Source organism: Nomascus leucogenys, chromosome 12 (genome assembly GCF_006542625.1).
Source record: "Nomascus leucogenys isolate Asia chromosome 12, Asia_NLE_v1, whole genome shotgun sequence".
Classification (NCBI taxonomy): Eukaryota; Metazoa; Chordata; class Mammalia; order Primates; family Hylobatidae; genus Nomascus; species Nomascus leucogenys.
This window is the reverse complement of record NC_044392.1, coordinates 62,032,242-62,057,305: the sequence shown is the minus strand read 5'-3', so window position 1 is coordinate 62,057,305 and position 25,064 is coordinate 62,032,242. Positions and strand designations below refer to the sequence as shown.

Genomic DNA, 25,064 nt, shown 5'->3' with positions numbered 1-25,064 from the left:
TTTAAGCGATTCTCCTGCTTCAGCCTCCCAAGTAGCTGGGATTACAAGCATATGCCACCACATCTGGCTAATTTTTGTATTTGTAGTAGAGATGGGGTTTCACTGTGTTGGCCAGGCTGGTCTCGAACTCCTGACCTCCAGTGATCTGCCACCTTGGCTTCCCAAAGTGCTGGGATTACAAGCATGAGCCACTGTGCCTGGCTACCTGTGCGAATAAACTTCTAACAGCTCTACGTTGCCTTTCAAAATCTGACTCAATTTACCTTACTACTTCCATATCATGCAACTTATCTGCTTAACTGTAAGCTCCTTCAGGGCACAGACCATGCCTTTTCTTCTGTGTAGCCTTAATTTCTTTTTTCTTTCTTTCTTTCTTTTTTTTTGAGACAGAGTCTCACTCCGTCACCCAGGCTGGAGTGCAATGGTGCAATCTCGGCTCAAGGCAGCCTCCTTCTCCTGGGTTCCAGCGATTCTTCTGCCTTAGCCTCCGGGGTAGCTGGGATTACAGGCATGCGCCACTACCTTGGCTAATGTTTGTACTTTTAGTAGAGACGGGGTTTCACCATGTTGGCCAGGCTGGTCTCAAACTCCTGATCTCAGGTGATTCACCCGCCTCGGCCTCCCAAAGTGCTGGGATTACAGGCATGAGCCACCACATCTAGCCCCTTAATTTCTTATATAGTGCCTAGCACACAGAAGATGCTCTATAAATAGTTACTGAATGGACAAATGACTAAACTTTGAAACTTCTTTGACCTTACTATGCTCAAATATCACTTCTGATGTTCTTCTCTGACTCTCTCACTTATATATGTCTGCACACGTTTTTTCCTCATCAGACTGTAAGGTCCCTGAGGGAAAAGACCATGCCTTATTCACCTATCTCATTCATACCTGACCCAGTGTCTAGAAGAGTGTATAGCACAGAGCAGGCACACAAGCAGTTTGCTGGATGAATGAGTGAATGATACTAAAGAGGTGAAAATACAGACTTTAAGAAGCTCTCCATATAGTGAGAAAGACTGAGGACCTAAGAGCAATGAAAATAGAGGTTAACAAGTATAAATAAAGAAGGTACAGGTTAATTTAAGTAATCAGATGATGATGCAGAATTCAAATAAAATAGAAGTCAATCAGCAAAGGTTCCCGAAAGGGTGAATTCTGAGAGATATTTGAAAAGAGGAAGGGGACATAACTTGAGAGAGCAGGAGTTTAGGAACATGTCAGAGAGTTAGGCTGAACCAAGGCATGATAAACAGTGTGTTTGAAGCTTACATTCTGAGCAGGATCTGTTCTACCCAGACCACAGGTTTCTGCCTTTTTTTCTGGCTCATCAAGCAGGCATGTTTACCCATTCTTTTTGTCTTCATGTTTCCCAGGTCAGCCCAATGTGAGGACTTTAAGTTCTTTAAGTAGTAGAAGGAAGTTTCTGTGAAAATATGCAAACAAAACTTGCTTGTGGGGTCAAACATTTTTGGTAACCCTAGTTATCTAGGGAAATAAACTTCCCTGTTCCAGATAAAATGGAACTGCTCCCCGTGTTCTTAAGCCAGAGAGAAAGCCAAATGACTTCCCTTAAAAGGTACTTCAGCGCATTTTACAAAAATTATAGTTTTCTGTGTGTGTTATGGGGATCCAAGGAAATCAAAGACGTTAATGAGTGAGATTTGAGAAACAAAACTTGATAGTAGAATTTTGTCTTAGCCCCATCTGTCCTTCTCCTCACAGAGTATATGCAAATACCGATGGTGACGGACAGTCACTTTCTAGAGCTCAGATCACTGCTGCCTCCAGCACTTGTGGGGTGGAAAAAATGAAGAGATTACAGTTGCCCTAAAAATGTCCCCCACTTCAGGAATCTGAATATTTTACACAGCAGGAGATATATCGGAAGTCCTACAGAATCTCTTGACTTTGGGAGATCGCAACTGCTTTTCTATTAGGATAACCTAATTTTCTGTGTCCATTTTCTCAGAATGTTGTGCCCAACGCGTTCTGTTTCCTAAATACCCAGCCTTACTTCCTTCTAGTAGAGGCAAGAAAATTATGCTAGCATTCGCTCACTGCATGTTTTGAGCGTTTGAGTTCAGAGTACAGCTATTCTCTCTCCTCGTGATGTAAACACAGGTTCCCACGGCGGCAATGGGAGACTCCCCTAAGGGGCTCTTGACATACAGGGAGACTTCCAGATATGGTACACAGATGTCACATTGCTAGAACGTCTCGAGAGGGCAACGAAACATTAAAGCCTAACCTGAGGTAATCCCTCACCGGCAGTGGAGCTCCTCTGCTAGGCACTGTCTTCCAGTACACTGTCCAAGCTCTGGGGGTGTCATACTAGACAGTGGTGATGTCACACTAGCTGGGATGACATTTTACAGTTGGATCCCGTACCACCGCCAGGCACCTTTAAATCACCGCGGAGTCTACAGTGCGGAGGGGGCGGGAAGTCCAGCCCCCGCACTCGATCCACGCTGGCTCCCTACGGAGGCCCACCCACTCGAGGCCCACCCACTCCCACTGCGATCAGTACTATGCGGTCGTCCTAGAGAGTTCATTCAGCCGCACTTCCGCCTCAGTAGGTGTCATGGCGCGGGGCGGGTGAATAGTTCCGGCGAGGCGGGGCCGGCCGGGTTGAGGGGCGGCCGCTCGGCATTCCACTCGTCGGGTCTGGCGACAACGGCGGCTGCGGACCAAGGGGCCCGGCGGTAGCCCCGGACGGCAGCAGGAGGCCGAGGCGGGAGCGCGCGGGGCTGAGGCGGCGGCGGCGGCGGCGGGAAGGGGCTGGGTGGTGGAGCGGGCGGGAGGCTGAGGAGGCTCCCCCTGCGGGACGGGCGCGGGGACGGCTCCGGGGGGCGGGGGCCGGGGCCCGGGCCGGCTCGCGCGGGGGGTATGATGACCCGGCTGCGGGGCCCCAGATCTCGTCTCCTCCGCCGCCTCCTCACGGCAGCCCCAGCTCGCGGCTGAGAACCAGACACACCGGCGGTGAGTAGGCACGGACAGGAGGGGGCCTCGGCGGGGAGCGACTTCCCCTCAGCTCCCCGAGGCGGGGCCGGGCCGGCCGCCGACTCTCCTGGAGCGCCCAGCCTGCGGGGGGCGCCTTCCTCAGAGGGCCCCTGCCCGGGACCGGGCGCCGCGTCCTGCGGCCTGGCCGCTCACGGCCGCTGAGGGGATTGAGTTCCCAGCAAGGTGGGGAGGCTCCGGGCTGGTTTTCGGGGCAACTCCCCCTGCCTCCGGCCACTTCTCGCCTGGGCGTGTTGTCCTTAAGTGACAGGGGACCGCCTTGCGTCTCCTCACTCGGCCGGTTTTTTCCCCGGCTGTCGTGGCAGGTTCCCAGTGTGTGGCTTGTGCGTGTGTACTTCACAGCTCCGCTTATCACCATGGTTTTGGGTTATTTGTGCTGTTTGGGACCAGGAAGCCGTGCCTGGAGAGGACGACAGTGGGGTGGGTGTGGAAGCGTTTCTGTCGTCTCCGCTGATGTTCTGTAGTCGTTAGGCTTGTAATTTTTAATGACGGTGGAGACTACGTGAGACCAGCCCACCTAATGTATATCTGTACAAGGCAGATCTGGAGGTCTGGCCCAAAGGGAAACTTTTGCTGCCACCACTTTCAAAGCTTTCGTTAAAACAAAAGGTGCGGGGAGGGGGGAAGGTGGAGAAACAACCAAAATTCTGGTAAGGCCCACACTGTTCACAGGTCTGTGGGGAAGAGTCCCCTTTTTGTGCCTAGCAACCAAGACGTGGAGTTCCGTCTGCAGGAGCGTTGGTCTAACCTCCAGTTTGTTGTGGTGACGAGCTGTGAGCAATGGCCTGTGTTTATGCTGGGCGAGCTTTCTTTCCTACTTGGGGAGGGGGGTTCAGGATGGGAGGATGGGGACAGGGAAGAGGGGGAAAAACCCCCAAGCTCCAGTAAGTCTTTTCTTTACTTAATCACTGATTCTGTTGTAGGTAGACTCATTTAGAGGCAGTCCTAGATGCTCTTTCTTGTCTATTAGTGACACTTTGGGAATTCTCAGTAATTGCATCAACATAATACTTTCAGCTATAGACTCTCTGTCCCAATCTGTCCTTTATCTTGTTTCTTAGTAACTGGTGAAAACAGCAGTGTGGCTTCCTGCTCCTGATGAAATGGGGTTAAATTAAGTGGCTGATGCCCTCAGCAAACCTACAATTTTCCTTTTGTTTGTGTAAAGCTATTTTTGATCTCTGGTCTGTAGGGTTTGTTTTTTTTTTTTTTTGTAAGATTATAGAGAATGCAAACCATTACTAGGTTTTTTCATATAGAAGCCTAAAACTTTCTATAAAACATTTTAAAATCCGGCAAATCATTTGACCTAATTTTCATTATTCAGCTGGTGATTTTGGATCTTTACATGTAATTATCTCAGGGTTCTGTGTTATAATACTGTTATGATGAAGGGTGTCGTTGACTTTAAGATACTGTTCCTGGCTTGAAGGATATTTTAGTAAAGTACTTGCGGTTGGAACTGGAGGCAGCCAAGCCAGTAAAGCATCTTAGAATAAAATGGTGAAAGAGATCTTATAAATATACTGGCTCTGGTTGGCAAGTAGAACTTTTGCTGGTGATACCTTCATGAATAGTTTATCCTGTCTCTCGACACTGTAGTTTTGTGGTTTTTTGAGCAAGTTCGTTGGTAACTTGAGACTTCAAACCAAACCAGAACTTCCTTCTAAAAGAAAAAAAAGAAGAGATAATCTCAAAAGTTCACAATTCTTTGGAAAATAGACTTCTTTCATTCTGTGCTTTTGTTTTTATAAGCACAGCTCCATCAATGATTTGTTGGTACAAATCAGTGAGTCATACCGGCCTTGTAAAGTTCTTACACTTGGAACTTGTGCAGCTTGTTAGTTATATATTGTAACTGGTCTTGTAATTTGAAGTAATTTTGCAGACATGAGCTGCTCGATCTGCCACCTGCATGAGTGTATAACAGCAGTCTGTATTTTTTTAGGTCTTTTTTAAAAAAAATTTACTGTTATTCCTGCCGTTATCTTCCCTTCCTCTCCCTTTGTGCCATTCTGAACGCAAGTCATCAAGATTATTTTCCTTTAAGTACCATTTCAACAATCACTGGTTTGTCTTTTGGTTCCTTTTGTTTTTGTTCCTGATCTTCCCATTAGTTGTTGGAACCCAGGTCCTAAATGCCTAATATATTCCTGTAGTGCATAATTTGGCACTTGAAAAATTTACATCTTGTTTTCATATTTTTCTTTCTTTTTCATGTGTTATTATAATTTCAGCAACATTTTAAGTTCTTTGAAGGTAAGGAAACTTACATTTCTTTTAGATTCTTTAAGGGTACCTGGTACAGTGCTTTCCCAGAGTGCTTAAGGAAAAAGAATGAGAAGACCTTTGCCAGCATTGCTACTCATTAGCTCTGGGTAAAACTTGTTTGGCCTTTTTGGATCTTTTTTTTTTTTTTTTTTTTTTTGATTTGAGACAGGGTCTCGCCCTGTCGCCCAGGCCGGAGTGCCATGGTGGGTTCAGGCCAGAGTGCACTGGTGGGTTCAAGTGATTCTCATACCTCTGCCTCCTAAGTAGCTAGGACTACAGGCACTACAGGCACGCACCACCATGCCTGGCTAATATTTGTATTTTTAGTAGAGATAGGGTTTTGCCATGTTGGCCAGGCTAGTCTCAGACTCCTGACCTCAAGTGATCCACCTGCCTCGGCCTCCCAAAGTGCAGAGATTACACGCGTGAGCCACCATGCCTGGCCTGGATCGCCTTTTTCTCATCTCGGAATTAGGGGGTTTTAGAATCTTTTAAGGTCTCTTTTATGGGTAAGAGTTCCAGTACTTTTTTGCTAGTGTCTTCTGCTCCAATTAATATATCTCCTTACTCTACACAGTTTTTTATTTTTCCACATCCTTTGGCATACTAGCATAGCAAAAGTCATCTCATTCTTCTGAAAGAGCCTCCTCCATCTTCCATTCTCCAAACTGCCATTGCCTTACTTAAGTCCCATTTTCCTTCAGCCTTTGCTGGCATATTGTTTATGTTTCATATTGATCTCTGCTTTGTTAATTTTAACTTTTTCTTATCCTGGAAACTCCTCAACGTATAGTTTTCTTAATTCTAAGCTTTATAGACCTATAGACCGTCATGTGCAGGTACTGAAATGTAGTACCTTTTTACTAAACACAAAGCCCTTACTTTTCTTTTGTTCTGTTGCGATAGTCATTCCAAATAAATCTAAGTGAACTATTGATTTTGATACAAAGCAACAGCCTCTGCCACACTGAAGAAGTGAGCTTTAAGCAGAGACTAGAAGGGTAAGTAAAAGTTAGGAAAAGAGAAGGCTAAGGGGGAAAATGAAGTTCAGAGAGGAAACATGTTGAAGGAACTAGGGCCAGAGAAGGCAAGGTCTGTTGTGGGAACTCAGAGAGACTTGGTAGTATTGGAAGAGAAAGTGCCTGGGGAAAAGCGCAGATGAAACAAGGCTATGCAAGTGATCATGGTCCAGATCTTGCAAGGCCTGGTAATCCAAATTAGGAATTTTGGTCTTTGTCCTAAGGTTTTAAGTGGGGGACAGGTACACATTTTTTTTTTTCAGATGTGCATTTTTAAAAGCTTCAGTTGAGAGGTGAATAATGAATTGGGAGAGGGGAGCTTAGAAAAGGGGCTTGAGGCTAGCATCGTGGCTCACACCTGTAATCCCAGCACTTTTGGAGGCAGAGGTAGATGGATCACTTGAGTCTAGAAGTTTGAGACCAGCCTGAGCAACATGGTGAAACCCTGTCTCTACAAAAAATACAAAAAAATTAGCTGGGCGTGGTGGCGTTGCTGGTAGTCCCAGTTACTCGGGAGGCTGAGGTAGGAGGGTGGATTGAGCCCCGGAGGTCAAGGCTGCAGTGAACGAACCATGATCGTGTACTGCACTCTGGTCTGGGTGACAGAGTCTCAAATAAAGGGGGGAAGTTGAGAGTACAATTTGGAGGAAACCAGTTAAGCTGTTAATATGGAATTGTGCAGTAGGGGTGGAGAAAACTTAGGAGAGTAGAGAGAGATTTAGGTGTTGGAAAGAATTTTCTTCCCAAACTTGTCTCACTTTGTTTTTACAGAAGATGTACTCTTATCATTTGTAAAAAATACGTATCAGAGTATGTGATAGACAATATGTACACCTGTGTTCATGTCATCTGAGGATAAGTGCTAGAGCAAGAAATCAATATATAGTACAGTTTTTAGGTCATTTGGCTAACCAACTGTTAAATTGTATGAAAGAGGCAAAGATGACATTGAGCAAAAGCAACAGGAATTTATTACTGGTGTGTCAGGAAAAAGGTTACTGAGGGGTAAGTACAAATCAATGGAAAATGATTACCTTGGTTGTCATATCCAACTGTTCCATTCAGGGTTATAATATTTGGATCCTTTTAATAAGATTATGTACCTATAGTGCTTATAGTGTGGAGCACCCAGTAAATGATGTTAAATGGATGTGACCATGCCAGGGAGTGGGAAAGTTGTTTATCTGTTTTTGAAAGCCTTGGATTCTAGCAGTTATCTTTTAGCAATAAGTACAAGTACCAATGATCTTTTGCCCATCATTGCTAATTTGGTATTAATACACTGGGCAAATTTGTCATTATATTGAGATGGTTAAGTCCTTGGAAAGTCAGATTTGAAATGCAAAGACTTCATTTATTGCCGGGGTCAAGAGGCGCAGCATTTTCAGGAAGTCAAAAATAGCTTTTTATGCCAGATACGGTGGCTCATGCCTGTAATCTCAATATCGTGGGAGGTCAAGGCAGGAGGATTGCTTTAGAGCAAGAGTTTGACACCAGCCTGGGTAACATAGTAAGACCTCATCCCTGAAAAAAAAAAAAAAAAAAAAATTAGCCAAATGTGGCATGTGCCTGTAGAAATTAGCCAAGCATCCTGGTGTGTGCCTGTAGTCCTAGCTACTTGGATGGCTGAAGCAGAGGGTTGCTTGAGCCCAGGAGTTCGAGGTTACAGTGAGCTGTGATCACACCACTGCATTTCAGCCTCAATGACAGTGGCGAGAACCTGTCTCAAAAAAAAAAAAAAAAGAAATAGCTTTTTTTTTTTTCTAAACTTTTATTTTAAGTTCAGGGGTACATGTGCATGTTTGTTATATAGGTAATCTATATGTCACAGGGGTTTGGTGTACAGATTATTTTGTCATCCACCTGCCTGACATTTATTTTTGCTGATCCTCTCCCTTCTCCCACCCTCCACCCTGAAGTGGGCCCCAGTGTCTGTGGTTGGCCTCTTTGTGTCCATGTGTTCTTGTTCTTTAGCTCACGCTTATAAGTGAGAACATGCAGTACTTGGTTTTCTGTTCCTGTGTTTGTTTAGGATAGTGGCCCTCCATCTTCATCCATGTTGCCTGTTGCTGCAAAGGACATGGTCTCGTTCTTTTTTATGGTTGCATGGTATTCCATGGTGTATATGTATCACATTTTCTTTAGTCTACCATTGATGGGCATTTAGGTTGAATTTCATGTCTTTGCTATTGTGAATAGTGCTGCAGTGAACATGTGCTTGTGTCTTTATGGTAGAATGATTTATATTCCTTTGGGTATATACCCAGTGATGAGATTGCTGGATCTAATAGTAATTCTGTTTTAAATTCTTTGAGGAATTGCCACATTGCTTTTCACAATGGGTGAACTAATTTATACTCCCTCCAGCAGTGTAAGTGTTCCCTTTTCTTCACAGCCTTGCCAGCATCTGTTATTTTTTGACTTCTTAGTAATATTCATTCTGACTGGTGTGAGATGGTATCTCATTTTAGTTTTGATTTGCATTTCTCTAATGATTAGTGATGTTGAACAATTTTTCATATGCTTGTTGACTGCAAGTGTGTCAAAAATAGCTTTTTAATTTATTGAGTTGCTATTCACATTGAATTGAAAATATCTATAATTTGCCTCATAGATTCTGATATATAGGAAGTTTTCCACAGATGTTAATTCTGTTTTTTTTGTTGTTGCTGTTTGAAAGCTCTCCACCTAGGAAGAGAATTGCCTCCCCACTTGCAAAGGCAAGTTTAATGGAACATGGTATCTTTATCCTGTGTCTAGAAATTGCTATTTTAGCTGAGTTTCAGAGTAGAATATAAATAAGAGTCTGTTGGTTTTTCTAGGCCATTGTGATTCTGTATTTTCTTCTCACCTTGTGTTAATTGAGGTCAGAATGAGTCTCAGCCACACTGTAAGAGCCCTAGTGGTCTGATACTGACTTTTTGTACATCACACCCTTGCTGTGGGAATGACCAGTGAAAGAATTCTGAGTTGTCCTTTCCCTTTGGGTGAACTAAATTTGTCTTTATGGATAAGAATTATAATCATTTAATATTAAAACATTCTGAAAAATGTCCTAGAACTTGTACTTTTTTCAGTGCCCAATGTGAAGATCTGAAATCATAAGTAATCTTTATTATGTTTTTTGGGTAAAAAGTTGGCAATAATGTTACTCTGCTAAATGCAAAATTTTATAGAGTATCTAGTTACGAATCCTTTTTTTTTTTTTTTTTTTTTTTTTTTTGAGATGGAGTCTCACTCTGTCGCCCAGGCTGGAATGCAATGGCGGGATCTCAGCTCACTACAACCTCCGCCTCCCGGGTTCAAGTGATTCTCCTGCCTCAGCCTCCTGAGTAGCTGGGATTACAAGTGCGTGTCACCATGCCCAGCTGATTTTTGTATTTTTAGTAGAGATGGCATTTTACCATGTTGGTCAGGTTGGTCTCGAACTCCTGACCTCATGATCTGCCTGCCTTGGCCTCGCAAAATGAATACATTTTTAAAAATTTGGTATTTCATGAATTCTTTTCAGTATTACTTTATAACCCCCCCATTCCTAGATAGTTGCTGCAAACTGCAAATTTTCTGTTTAGATTCTTTCACTAAATACTTTGTTACATCAAAGTTGTGTTTATGTTTTTTGATAGATTGTTAAAATTAGGTGAACAATATTAGCATTGTTAATGGAAAACAAATTTAGAAAATTTGCTTCCTTTTGTTGTTCAACAGGTTGGCTTAATTTTATGATAAATACTTACACATATATTTTAATAGGTGCATTTTGTAAAGGAGCTACTTGGTTTCAGATTTTTCTTTTATTATATTTGGTATTTCAGTGAAGTAGGTAGAACAATTATGATTTGTAAATTCAGCCTCACAGTTAAATTGTACTGACCTTAGCTTTTAATTTGTACTTTTTTTCTCTTCAAAGTTTATATAAATTATGGAAACTCTTAAAGTAAATCTCAACTGGGTTTTAGAAATTGAAGGCAGAGGATTTGTTCTTTCCAGCTGACTAGTCCAGTACAGGTGGTTTCTAGTTGTATTCAGGCACAAAGAAATGTGCATACTGCCTTTTGATGTTCTGTAACATCCTTTGTCATGTTTCCTTCCTTTCTTGTTGTGTGTGTTTATTCTCTTATGATTAGTAACGTTATACTATATGGATTGGAGTAGAGACTTCCCCTATGACTCAAGGACCGCACAGATAAAAAGGAAGGAAGACATGAAAAAAAAAAATCAAGGACCGAGCATTTGAAAATACTACTACAGTTGAATGTGAGTGGTAGGGAGTTGTATTTAATAGATATGAGATTGGTAGGCAGGGGTCAAATAATTCATCCAACAGATAATTGAGTATGTATATATTGTCAGTCTGTATAAGGCTTTGGTGATAGAAGAGCAAGACAGATGGTACATGTGCTGGAGCTTATACTGTAGCTGGGAATGTAGCATTAAAGAAATACTTTCAAGTTAACAGGGTGCTGTGGGAATGCATGGTGGGGGCAGGGGGTGATCGTAGGGAGCGTTTCTGCATGTGACAGAGGTGTCAGGGCAGTTTTTGCAGCAGAAAGTCTTCAACATATTTAGAGGGCCTGGAGGTGAGTGGCCTTCCAAGAACTAAAGAAAGAAAGGCAGTGTGGCTAGAGTGGGGGTTGGGGGAGGAATCAAACTGGGGAGATGTTGGAAGGCAGCAAGCAGATTTTGGAGTGCATTTTAAGGCAGGTTGAGACAGGTTTTTTTTGAGATAGGATCTAGCTCTGTTGCCCAGGCTAGAGTGCAATGGAGTAATCACAACTCACTGTAGCCTCAGTGTCCCAGACTCAGATGATTTTCCTGCTTCAGCGTCCTGAGTAGCTGGGACCACAGGTGTGTGCCACTTATACTTGGCTTTTTTTTTTTTTTTTCCCCCCGTAGAGATGGAGTCTCCCTATGTTGCCCTGGCTGTTCTTGAACTCCTGTGCTCAAGTGATCCTTCCACCTTGGGTTCGTAAAGTGCCAGGATTACAGGCGTGAGCCACCACGCCTGGCCTAATTTTTTTCTTTCCTTTTCTTTTCTCTTGTCTTTTCTTTTTTTTCTTTTCTTTTTTTTCTTTTTTTTTTTTCGTTAATGCTTCCCAGGCTGATCTTGAACTCCTGAGCTCAAGTGATCCTCCTGCCTGGGCCTCCCAAAGTGCGGGAATTCCAGGCATGAGCGACCATGGCCAGCCAAGTTGAGAATCTTGGACTTTATCTTCAAAGCAATGAGAAACCCTGGGAGAAGGGGAAGCAAGGTGGTTAAGAAGAGAGAGCAGTTATCTGATTTGCATTGTTTAAAAGCAAAGATCTATTGAGTGGATTTAAGGAGATTAGTTTGGAAGCTACTGGCAGTTTGAACTAGAATGGTGCCAATAAGGGTGGGGAAAAAGGGCTGATTTGAAATATACTTAGGAGGCCAGGGGCAGTGGCTCACTTGAGGCCTGTAATCCCAGCACTTTGGGAGGCTGAGGCGGGGTGGATCACTTGAGATCAGGAGTTTGAGACCACCCAGGCAACATGGTGAAAACCCATCTCTACTAAAAATACAAAGAAATTAACCGGGTGTGGTCGCTCACGCCTCTAGTCCCAGCTACTTGGGAGGCTGAGGCAGGAGAATTGCTTGAGCCCCAGAGGCGAAGGTTGCAGTGAGCCAAGATTGTGCCATTGCACTCCAGCTTGGGCTACAGAGTGAGACTCTGTTTCAAAAAAAAAAAAAAAATATATATACACACACACACACACACAGGAGATGGAATGGATAAGATAGAGATTAGATGTGGAGGAATAAGGGAGAGGAATGAGTCAGGATAATAGTATTAAATATGTGGTAGACACTATCACTTTACATGTATTAAATTATTTAATTCTCAGAACAACCCCATGAGGTAGGTATTGCTATCACCATTGTGTAGCTGAGGAAACAGACATCCCTGATTTTTTTTCTTTTTTTTTTTGAGACAGGGTGTCACTCTTTCACTCTGGCTGGAGTGTAGTGGCGTGATCACAGCTCACTGCAGCCTCTACCTCTGGGCTCAGGTGATCACTTCTGCCTTCTGAGTAGCTAGGACTACAGGCGTGTGCCACCATGCCTGGCTAACTTTTTTTTCTGTTTTTGTTTGTTTGTTTGTTTGTTTGTTTGTTTTAGAGACGGTTTCACCATGCTGCCCAGGCTGGAGCTCCCTGATTTCTGGCTTGAGGCGTTGGATGTGTGATGGCATCTCATAATTAAGATAGAAAACTGAAGGTGGGGTGGAGGCTCGTAAGTTTAATTCTGAATGTATTGAATATGAGGTGTTTGTAAAATGTCCAAGTTGCAGTGTTAAGTAGTCATTTGGATATAGGGTTTGGAGTTCAAAGTGAGAGAATTCTGGGTTAGAGATAGAGATTTTAGTCTTCTGAAGATGACTAATTTTGAGGAGTAATTATTAAAAAGGGGGAAAGGGTAGAGCAAGGAAAGAGGGATTACTATAGAGTCCCAAGGCATATGAGATCGGATGGTTGAAAATGGAGAAGATAAATATGAAATGTCTTGTGTGCTGTGTCAGATGTTTGGACTTTATTCTGAAAAAATAGCTTTCAGTTTAATCTGTGGGCTTATTGAGCTGGAAATGTCTGTGGGATATTCAGGGACAGAAAGCTGGACTGTTCTTACATCCTTTCCTCATATTTTTCTACTAACTTTCCTTGGTTCTTCAGAATGTACTCTAGCTTTCTCATCATCCTGGTTACTTTTTTTTTTTCTTTTCAATTTTAGTATTTTTAGAGACAGGGTCTCACTATGTTGCCCAGGCTGGTCTCAAACTCCTCAGCTCAGGAGATCCTCCTGCCTTGACCTCCCAAAGTGCTGGAATTAAAGGCTTGAGCCACTGTGCCTGGCCCATACTGGTTACTTTTTTATCTTAAAATGTGGTAGACAGTTGAATGCATTTTATGTATGACCTGAGCAGAGTAGATAATCTTCACTTTGTCCAGCACGTTCTGTACACTGTTTCTATGAATATAGGTCAAGATTGAATTAGTTTTTGAGAAGAGGAGAACATTATTACATTTTCTTTTATCAAGTAAAGTGTGTGTGTGTGTTTGTGTGTGTTTTAAATCTAAGCCTTGTATCTCTTATCCTTGTGGTTTAATTCTTCCTTTCTCTCAATATAGGTATGGCATCACAGCTGCAAGTGTTTTCGCCCCCATCAGTGTCGTCGAGTGCCTTCTGCAGTGCGAAGAAACTGAAAATAGAGCCCTCTGGCTGGGATGTTTCAGGACAGAGTAGCAACGACAAATATTATACCCACAGCAAAACCCTCCCAGCCACACAAGGGCAAGCCAACTCCTCTCACCAGGTAGCAAATTTCAACATCCCTGCTTACGACCAGGGCCTCCTCCTCCAGGCTCCTGCAGTGGAGCATATTGTTGTAACAGCCGCTGATAGCTCGGGCAGTGCTGCTACGTCAACCTTCCAAAGCAGCCAGACCCTGACTCACAGAAGCAACGTTTCTTTGCTTGAGCCATATCAAAAATGTGGATTGAAACGAAAAAGTGAGGAAGTTGACAGCAACGGTAGTGTGCAGATCATAGAAGAACATCCCCCTCTCATGCTGCAAAACAGGACTGTGGTGGGTGCTGCTGCCACAACCACCACTGTGACCACAAAGAGTAGCAGTTCCAGTGGAGAAGGGGATTACCAGCTGGTCCAGCATGAGATCCTTTGCTCTATGACCAATAGCTATGAAGTCTTGGAGTTCCTAGGCCGGGGGACATTTGGACAAGTGGCTAAGTGCTGGAAGAGGAGCACCAAGGAAATTGTGGCTATTAAAATCTTGAAGAACCACCCCTCCTATGCCAGACAAGGACAGATTGAAGTGAGCATCCTTTCCCGCCTAAGCAGTGAAAATGCTGATGAGTATAATTTTGTCCGTTCATACGAGTGCTTTCAGCATAAGAATCACACCTGCCTTGTTTTTGAGATGTTGGAGCAGAACTTATATGATTTTCTAAAGCAAAACAAATTTAGCCCACTGCCACTCAAGTACATCAGACCAATCTTGCAGCAGGTGGCCACAGCCTTGATGAAGCTCAAGAGTCTTGGTCTGATCCACGCTGACCTTAAGCCTGAAAACATCATGCTGGTTGATCCAGTTCGCCAACCCTACCGAGTGAAGGTCATTGACTTTGGTTCTGCTAGTCACGTTTCCAAAGCTGTGTGCTCAACCTACTTACAGTCACGTTACTACAGGCAAGTGGCAAATGCTGAAAATCGTATCTTAGGCTAGAGTTCTGTCCTTATATTTAACATATACCCCGTAGGCTACATATAGCAATGAATTTGTTTATAGATTCTGAGATAGAAATAGGATATGTTTTAGCTCATTCTATGTGTGTGGCATTCCTATATATGACATTTTCTTATTTCTGAAATTTTATCTAGCACTGGAAAAATAACTCAGTCTGATTCTGAAAGTTGTTACTAGTTGAATTATACTAGCACCTGGTTCTTTTCTTTAGTATCATTATACCTCATTTTCCCATTTTATTTATTTATTTATTTATTTAGAGACAGAATCTCGCTGTGTCGCCCAGGCTGGAGTGCAGTGGCGCGATCTCGGCTCACTGCAAGCCCCGCCTCCTGGGTTCACGCCATTCTCCTGCCTTAGCCTCCTGAGTAGCTGGGACCACGGGCACCCGCCATCATGCCCGGCTAATTTTTTTTGTATTTTTAGTAGAGACGGGGTTTCACCGTGTCAGCCAGGATGGTCGCGATCTCCTGACCTCGTGATCCACCCATCTCGGCCTCCCAAAGCGCTGGGATTACAGGCGTGAGCCACTGCACCCGGCCTATTTATTGATTTTTTTGAGACAGAGTTTCACTCGCCACCCAGGCTAGAGTGCAGTGGTGTGATATCGACTCACGGCAGCTTCCACCTCCTGGGGTCAAGCGATTTCTCTTGCTACTCCTGTCCCGAGTAGCTGGGACTACAAGCACCTGCTACCATGCCCGGCTAATTTTTTTGTTTTTAATAGAGATGGGATTTCACCATGTTGACCAGGCTGGTTTCGAACTCCTGACCTCAGGTGATCTGCCCACCTCGGCCTCCCAAAGTGATTAGAGGTGTGAGCCACCATGCCCAGCCGTTTTCCGATTTTAAAGAGTCTTGAAATACACAAAGATATTTACTTATTTGTAATGAATCTGAGCATATGTTGCTGTTTTTTCGAAGCTCTTATCTTGGCAGGTAAAATAACTTGGGAATAACTCCAGGTTTAACTCTAGTAACATTTTATTCTTTTACATTTTCTTCTGTAGTAGCATGAATTGAATTAGATGATTGCTATAGTCTCTTCCAGTTTTTTTTTTTTTTTGAGACGGAGTCTCGCTCTGTCGCCCAGGCTGGAGTGCAGTGGCGCAATCTCGGCTCACTGCAAGCTCCGCCTCCCGGGTTCATGCCATTCTCCTGCCTCAGCCTCTCCGAGTAGCTGGGACTACAGGTGCCCGCCACCATGCCCGGCTAATTTTTTGTATTTTTTAGTAGAGACGGGGTTTCACCGTGGTCTCGATCTCCTGACCTCGTGATCCGCCCACCTCGGCCTCCCAAAGTGCTGGGATTACAAGCGTGAGCCACCGCGCCCAGCCCCCTGTTTTAACATTCTCTAAATACTTTGAACTTAATGGATTATCCTAGAATGGCCTTGACCCAAGTACCTTATACTTTAATGATATATATTTCTAGATTGATACTTTTACATATAGCTACCGTTTTAATATATAATAATTATTGGGACAGTATGTAAATGTTGCTATATACAATTTTGTCTGTACCATAACCAAGGCTTTTAAAATGTGCTTTTTATCAGCACCCATTTACTTACTTGCCTAGTTTTGATTTTAAGGAATCTAATATTTAGTTTTAATGGCCATACATTAAATACAAATCATGTAAGCATCCAATCAAGAAGTGAAATAATAAACAAAAACATAGATAACCTATAAAATATGTTTATAAGGAGCTATACATGCCAGATGCCTGTAATAAAATTTGAGGAAATAGAAATTCTGAATTAAGAATTTTATATGATGTGTGAAAATAATGTGAAGATATTTTAACCCATACGAGAACTCAGAAAAAATGTCATCTGCATGTTTCCTTTTTCAAAAACATGGTGGTAAGATCTTTATAATAGGAAGTTTACAATTTTAACCATTTGGTACCACTCAGTGTGTTAAGTACATTCACAGTGTTTTGTAACTGTCACCGCTGTCTATTAAGTATATTCACAATGTTGTGTAACCATCACCACTATTTCCAAATGTTTTCATCACCCAAAACAGAAATTCTAACCATTAAGCAATAACTCCCTATTCTCCCTTCTTCTTACCACTGGTAATCTTGATTTGACTTTCTGTCTCTATGAATTTGCCTATTCTAGATACTGCATGTAAGTGGAATCATACAATATTTGTCTTTTTGTGTCTAGTTTATTTCACTTAGCATAATGCTTTTGAGGCTAATCCATGCTGTAACATGTATCAGAACTTCATTCCTTTTATGGCTGTATAATATTCCATTGTTTGTATATACCACATATTGTTTATCCATTCATCTGTTGATAGATATTTGGGTTGTTGCTACCTTTAGGCTGTTGTGAATAATGCTGCTGTGAACATTGGTGTACAAGTATCCTAGTCCCTATTTTCAGTTCTTTTGGGGGTATAGCTAGGAGTGGAATTGCTGGGTCACATGATAATTCTATGTTTAACTTTTTGCAGAATTACCAAATTATTTTCCACAGAGGCTGCACTATTTTACATTCCCATCAGCAATGGATGAGCATTCCAAATTTCTCCTCATTTTAGATTAACATTTTTTTTAATTTAAAAAAATTGTTTATTTTTACAGAGACAGGGGCTGCCTCTATTGCTCATGCTGGAGTGCAGTGGGACAATCATAGTTCACTGTAGCCTCCAGCTCCTGGGCTTGAGCAATCCTCCCACTTCAGCCTCCCAAGTAGCTAGGACTGCAGTCACACTCCACCATACCTGGCTAATTACTATTATTTTATTTTTTGTGGAGACAGGGTTTTGAGGGTCTCATTTTGTTGCCCAACCTGATCTCAAACTACTGGCCTCAAGCCATCCTCCTGTGTCAGTTTCCCAAAGTTCTGGGATTACAGGCATGAACTACCACTCCTGGCCTTGTTTTGTTTTTTAAATAATAGCCATAGTTTTTTTTTTTTTGAAATGGAGTTTCACTCTTGTTGCCTAGGCTGGAGTGCAGTGGTGCGATCTTGGCTCACTGCAGCCTCTGCCTCCTGGGATCCTCCTGCCTCAGGCTCCCAAGTAGCTAGGATTACAGGTGCCTGCCACCACACCCAGCTAATTTTTGTATTTTTAGTAGAGACGGGGTTTTACCATGTTGGCCAGGCTGGTCTCGAACTCCTGACCTCAGGTGATCTGCCCACCTTGGCTTCCCAAAGTGCTGGGATTACAGGCGTGAGCCACTGTGCCTGGCCAATAATAGTCTTTTTTTTTGAGACGGAGTCTTGCTCAGTTGCCAGGCTGGAGTGCAGTGGCACGATCTCGGCTCACTGCAGCCTCCGCCTCACAGGTTCAAGCAGTTCTCCTGCCTCGGCCTCCTGAGTAGCTGGGACTACAGGTGCCACCATGCCCAGCTAATTTTTGTATTTTTAGTAGAGACAGGGTTTCACCATGTTGGCCAAGATGGTCTCGATCTCTTGACCTCGTGATGAAGTGCTGGGATTACAGGCATGAGCCACTGGGCCCGGTCAATAATAGCCATTCTTATGGGTGTGAAGTGGTATCTCATTGTGGTTTTGATTTGTATTTCCCTAGTGATTAATGATGTTGAGCGTTTGTTTTATTTTGTTTTGTTTTGAGACAGAGTCTCACTTTGTCACCCAGGCTGGGGTGCAGTTGTGCAATCATGGCTTACTGCAGTCATGACCTCTCAGGCTCAAGCGGTCCTCCCACCTTAGCCTTTCAGGTACCTGGGACTACGGGCATGCACCCCCATACCTGACTAGTGTTTTGTATTTTTAGTAGAGACGGGGTTTCGCTGTGTTGCCCAGGCTGGTCTCAAACTCATAGGCTCAAGTGATATGCCCGCCTCGGCAACCCAAAGTGCTGGGATTACAGACGTGAGCCACCATGCCCAGCCTGGCATTTTTTTTATGTGCCTGACATCTGTATATCTTCTTTGGAGAAATGTCTATTTAAGTCCTTTCCTCATTTCTTGAATTGGGCTTTTTGTTGTTGAGTTGTATACTCTATATACTAAATTTTCATCTATTCCTTGAGTTGCCTTTTTACCTGTTGATAGTGTTTGACACTGAAAAGTTTTTAACTTTGGTGAAGTGCAGTTTGTCTACTTTTTTTTTGTTGCTTGTGCTTTTGGTGACATATCCAAGAAGTCACTGTTAAATCGAAATCATACAGATTTTCCCCTATGTTTTCTGCTAAGAGTTTTGTAGTTTTAGCTCTTATATTTTGGTCTTTGATTCTTTGTTGATTTTTGTCTATGGTCCAAGGTACAAATCCAGTGTAATTCTTTGGCATGTGACTATTCAGTTCTTCAAACACCATTTGCTGAAAAGATTGTCCTTTCTGCGTTGGGTGGTTTGGGCACCCTTGTTGGAATCATTTGAACATGTATACAAATAATTATTATCTTCTATTGCTTTCCCATTTTCAATGTTGGGCTCTCTAGTCCATTAATCTATATATGTCTTTATGCCAGTACCACAGTTTTGATTATTGTAGCTTTGTAGTAAGTTTGAAATCAGGAAGTGTGAGACCTCCAACTTTGTTCTTTTTCAAGATTGTTTTGGCTATTTGGGGTCTTTGAGAATCCATATAAATTTTAGGATGGGTTTTTCTATTTTATACAAAAACCATAATTGCTTTTTATTAAGGATAGCGATGAATCTGTAGATTGCTTTGGGTGGTATTGACAGCTTAATATTAAGTCAGTCCATCCTTATTTCTTTATATCTTTTTACAGTTTTATAAAACTGGTATTTTTTACTTGAGGTGAGGTAAAGAAACTCTTAGAGCCTTCGTTTTCTGGTTTTATGCTGCCCTAGGCAACCTTGGCTAACTTTAAGAATCTCATCTCCATTTATTTATTTATGCCTTGGGAGATTTAGGTTCTAACTACATTTGCTTTTTAATGCTCTCCTTTCAGCAGTCTCATCACCAGCCACACCTACATACATATATATAACATACTTTACAGGTGCACTGAAGAGTTCAGCGCAGCATCCCGTTTTGAGTCCTCAGGAGGGACTAGGCAGACCACAGCTGAAGGAGGAGGGCTGATCAGCTCTTCCTTTCTGTCTTGACTCGGTGCCTGCAGGTGTTCTTTAACTATTTGTTTGCCTTGTCAAAGACAAAGTGCATTCTCTTGTGATAACAGAGTAGTTTTTAAATTGAAAAAGGGAGAGCAATAGGAGATAAAAATTATTTGGCTTTGTTATAATTGGGGCATGTTAATACAAAACAAAACAAATTATTTGGCTGCTTAGCTTTCTGTAATGTAATTCATTTGAATAATTTTCAGTGTTAGGTTGCTGATCTTTGTATTTTTTTATCCTTTTAATTTAAGCTGTCAATTGATTCATTTTGGTTTTGTTTTTTATACAAACTAAGATTTTCAAATCTTCAAAGTTACCCTTCAACAAAGCTTTCTTTAAATTCACTGCATTATAGTTGTTGACTATAATTTTAAGTGGAGCTAAGTTTGTCTCTTAAAAACAGGAGTTCATTCTGTGTATTACTGAGTAATTACTCTGTATACTGAAGTTCAGTACCCAGGGCTTGACAGTGTTTAGGATTTAACATGAGTGTTCTGTTGTGTCACAGTAATACTTGATAATGAGCCTAAGGCAGATGGAATAGCAGCTCAGGCATTCCTTCTTTATCACTAGTTTTACCCGCAGTGGTCCCCTTAAGCTTCTTTGATGTTGCTTTGTTGCCATATTAGAATCCATTAAGTCCTCACCCTTCTGTCTTTCAAAAAACCTCTGTGAAATCTGTTTGGCTGGTGAAGCATTCTGACTCCAAAGCTAGTCCTCCTCTTACCCTCCTTTTTAGTTTACATTGCTTTGTCTTTCTGATAATATGCCAGTATTATCAGCTCACATAAATTTGCCACCTCGCTGTGTCCATTGGCCCTGGGCATGGCTAAATGATTCAGGCAGTGGAAATAATATACTTTATTCTCTGGCTCACTGTAAATGTGCACAGACTCTAAGCAAAGCTCCTGTCTTTGGGGCTTGAGTTTCAGAGACAAAGGTTTGCCATGCTTACAAGCTGAATGTTTTTCCCTACTGAACAAACTAGCCAGCCTTTATTTCAAGCTGAATCACTTTGTTACTTATGGAAGGAAAAGGTCTAGAGAAGGAAAACGTATCTTCCATTTATCCTAGACAAATAATCTAATTTCCTCTGACAGTCAAACTATAGTTTCACCTAAGCCACTGATTCAGGAAGTTAGGTTTTATGTAACCTCTCTAATTGGTAAGTAAGTAGGTTTGATGTCTCTGAGATAGGAAGAAAGAAACGAGAATGTTCATGAAAATAATCAGAGTGATTTGTGTTAAGTGATCCTAACCTTAGCTTGCTCTGGGTGCCAGTGAAATTAACCTCAACAATGTTGGTTGGAAGAATTTTTCAACTTAATGAAGTTTGAAGTTGGGGAGTCAAAAGGCAGGGATTGTTGTTTCTGTCACTTAGTTGTAATAACCAGAGCCTGTTTAGTGTTTGTTTTTCAAGGATGGGATGTGTCTTCAAAGAGGAGACTTGCCATGTTCAAAGCACAATTAATGCCATTTTCCTACTGAAGTGAACACTGCCAGTTTTTAACAGTTTCTTTCACTTTCCTGTGCTTCTGTAGATAACCTTTTTTACTGCCCAGTTGTTAGAATGTTACAGCTGGAAAGGAACGTAGAAGAGTAATTATCTAACTCTGTTTCCTTATTATACAAAGGAGGTAGAACCAGAGTTTTACATGTCTATAGAATTTATATTGAAGGATTAAGAAATAATGAGGCCAAGAGGAAAGATGTAATGAAAATAATTCTAATAATTATAATCTGGATTCACAGTTTAAAGTATTCAGTCCTTAGAGATGAACCTGCTCTAGTGATGCCTTACTGTTCAGTAAAGTAGAAAATAACTTGTCTTTTTGCTTCATAGAGTTTCGGTAAGTCTAACATTTATAGGCCCAAATAATACAAAGCCCTCAGTGAACTAAGCAGCCTTACTGCTTGTTTGTTTTTGAGAGAGGGTCTCAGGCTGGAGTGCAGTGGTGCAATCATGGCTCACTGCAGCCTTGACCCCCTGGGCTCAAGTGATCCTTTCACCTCAGCTTCCTGAGTAGCTAGAACTGCAGGCCAATACCACCATACCTGGCTAATTTTTTAAATTTTTTTGGTAGAGATTGGGTCTTGCTGTGTTGCCTAGGCTGGTCTCAAACTCCTGCTCAAGTGATCCTCCTGCCTTGGCTTCCCAAAGTGCTGGGATTATAGGTGTGAACCGCCGTTTCTGGCCATATATATATATTTTTTTAAACTGCTTTCCTTTTTTTGTTTTTCCTTTTGCTATTTGCCTTTTTATAAGGTAGATACAGTAGAGTTGCTGTTTTGACTGAGCTTTTGCTGGAAGTCCTTAGCTGCTTTTGTCACTCCAAAAGCAGGGTGAGACCAAATGAAAAAACTTTCAGCTAATCATCAGTTTTTTTTTTTTTTTAAATGGGACTTGGGGGCTGTGGAAGTGATATTTTCCTTAATTTCCCAGAAAACTTGAAGTTCTAGACAGTTATCATATATTATTGTTACCTTTTTTATTTTTTTCCGAGACGGAGTTTCGCTCTTACGCCCAGTCTGGAGTGAATTGAAGTAATCTTGGCTCACTGCAACCTCTGCCCCCGCCGGGTTCAAGCGATTCTCCTGCCTCAGCCTCTGGAGTAGTTGGGATTACAGGCGCCTGCCACCGCGCTCAGCTAATTTTTGTATTTTTAGTAGAGACTGGGTTTCGTCATGTTGGCCAGGCTGGACTTGAACTTCTGACCTCAGGCCATCCACGTGCCTCGGCCTCCCACAGTGCTAGAATTATAGGCGTGAACCACTGCACCTGGCCTATTACTGCTACCTTTTAAAGAAGGAAGTTATAGAGTGGCCTGGCCATTCTCTGTGACCTACCTTTTGGCATTAAAAATGTCTTTCTAGTATGGTAGGAATAGCAAAATCAATATGCTGCCCTCCAATTGATGCTTCGGAATGTTCTAAACCCAGTTTTTAGTTTGGCGCATTGCCAGTTGTGCTCCCCCTGCCAGCTATTTTTGGCACTGTCATGAACTTGGAAATTAATGATTCTGCTCACTAGGAGTAGAAAATTTTGTTCCTTTTCAATTTTAGAAAAGCTTTTATGTTGTTTCTGGGTAGTCTTACTAGCTTATTAATGTGCCTGCCAAACTTATGCAGTGTTAAAAACATGCCATTATGGTTGAGATTTCATTGAACTCTGAAATTCCATCAGTAATATGTGCCTCTAGTCACCTGCAACAGGAATATCACTTTTGAGGGTTACTTCTTTTTTTTTCTTTCTTTTTTTTTTTTTTTGAGACAGAGTCTTACTCTGTCACCCAGGCTGGAGTGCAGTGGCACTGTGTCGGCTCACTGCAACCTTCGTCTCCTGGGTTCAAGCAATTCTCCTGCCTCAGCCTCCTGAGTAGCTGGGATTACAGGTGCCCGCCACCATGCCTGGCTAATTTTTTATATTTTTAGTAGAGATGGGGTTTCACCATGTTGGCCAGGCTGGTCTCAAACTCCTGACTTCAGGTGATCCACCCGCCTTGGCCTCCCAAAGTGCTTGGGTTACAGGCATGAGCCAGCGCACCCGGCCAGTTATTTCTTTGGTAAACAAAACCACAGTTCAAATTAAATACTACAAAAACTGATGATATTGGTGGTTCCACCCATAGCTGTTAAAAAGTGTAAGCCTGAAGAGGCCTGGGTCGACTGCTATTTCTATTTAAGGATCAGAAAAGCTTTCAGGCCCTGTGGAGTCCCCAGATTTACTGTTTTCTAAGGACTACTATTTATGTATAAATACTAGGGGAGGATTTTTTTCTTTCCTTCTATGCCTAGTTTGCTTAGATGGGGAGGGATATTCTTATTTAGGGAAATTACTTTATATTCTCATTGCTTAATCCTTGCCTTCCCTCAACCCCCTGCACATATACACAAAATAAGCACATATCACTTGAAAGTAGTTTGAGAAACCTGGGTATTCTATGAGGAGACATGGCCAGTTAGATGGTTCTTCATGGAGAGATCTATTTTCCATTTAACTCCTGTAACATGAGGAATCTGAATCTGGATCTGGATCTGGAGTGTCCTTATAGATTATAATTCCATGATTTGTAAGAAGGAAAGGAAATTATTTGGAGAAGATGATCAGGTGCCTAAGAGCTGAAATCTTGGATCCAAATAACTTGGGTACCATCCTTTTTCTTTTGTTGAGACGGAGTCTAGCTCTGTCGCCCAGGCTGGAGTACAGTGGCAGATCTCAACTCATTGCAACTTACGCCTCCCAAGTTTAAGTAATTCTCCTGCCTCAGCCTCTGAGTAGTTGGGATTACAGCTGCCGGCCACCATGCCTAGCTAATTTTTGTATTTTTAGTAGAGATGGAGTTTCACCATGTTGACTAGGCTGTTCTCGAACTCGTGACCTCAACAATCCACTCACCTTGGCTTCCCAAAGTGCTGGGATTACAGGCGTGAGCCACTGCGCTGGCCAAGGGCACCATCTTTTAGTAGTTGTGTAGCCTTGGGCAAGTTACTTTAACCTCTTAGTGCCCAGTTTCTTCATCTGTAAAATGGAGGTAATACTTTTATTGCATAGAATCGAAGATGCCATCGATTATAAGATACATTATTTTTGTACCACTTAAAAAAGGAAAAGCACTGCCATTAAACTAAAATATACCATCATTTGTAAGAATCTTCTTAATTTCAGAGGTGCTAACGTGTAAAAAGATGTGTATCTTAGAATTGATGACATAATAATAATACTTTGATGAGATTGTTGTAAGGATTAAGTGACTCAGCATTTATAAAGAACTTAGTGCATGGCACATAGTAGGCACTATTTATGTGTCATTTATTATTATTGTTATTAGTGTTACCTATTATTTTCTTTTTGAACCCACTTATTGCCTAATTAGTGACAGTTTGACAATTGCCCTTGTATTCCACCATGTCAAATATAAATTTATATAGATGAGTATGTACTTTTACTTATTGAGAAACAGTGTAATATATAATATACTCAGTTCTGGAGCCAGATTGCAGGGATTCAAATCCTAGCTCTGCCACTTATTTGACTGTGACTCTAGGCCAATAACTTAATCTTTCTTTTTCTCAGTTTCTTCTTCTATAATGGGGATAATAATTCTATTTTAGATGTGTTCGTATATATAAATGTCTGAGTTACGGATTACCTTAGTCATCTCTTTAAGGTTCCCTAGCATTTTATTTCTCACTTGGACTGTTAATGAAAATGAGTGTTTCTAAAAAGCACACTGAGAGTTCAAAGTTTTAAAATAATGGTAATATAATAATGTTATTATATCTAACACTTACTAGTATTTACCATGTGCCATGCACTGGTCTAAAAGCTTTCATATATTTATTTAAGCTTCACAACAACTCTGTGTGGTAGGAACTCTTAACTGTCTCCAT

At 41.9% G+C, this 25,064-nt stretch overlaps 2 protein-coding genes across 5 annotated transcripts in view; one reads left to right on the top strand and one right to left on the bottom strand.

Moving 5' to 3' along the window:
* Positions 1–2,321, bottom strand: part of AP4B1 (adaptor related protein complex 4 subunit beta 1) — a 34,969-nt gene extending 32,648 nt beyond the window's left edge. Inside the window, exon 1 of the mRNA XM_030824805.1 lies at positions 2,255–2,321. The gene's annotated coding sequence lies outside the window, so the exon portion shown is untranslated. The remainder of the gene's footprint in view (positions 1–2,254) is intronic.
* Positions 2,322–2,701: 380 nt separating this feature from the next.
* Positions 2,702–25,064, top strand: part of HIPK1 (homeodomain interacting protein kinase 1) — a 44,884-nt gene continuing 22,521 nt past the window's right edge. For 3 of the 4 annotated variants that reach the window (XM_003268009.4, XM_030824800.1, XM_030824799.1), the window contains exons 1-2: positions 2,702–2,985; positions 13,464–14,541. In XM_003268009.4, the coding sequence (XP_003268057.2) occupies positions 13,466–14,541 (1,076 nt within the window). In that variant the 5' untranslated portion in view covers positions 2,702–2,985; positions 13,464–13,465. Of the gene's footprint in view, positions 2,986–12,534; positions 12,556–13,463; positions 14,542–25,064 lie in introns of those variants that run through there. The other variant, XM_030824798.1, reaches the window with a different exon arrangement.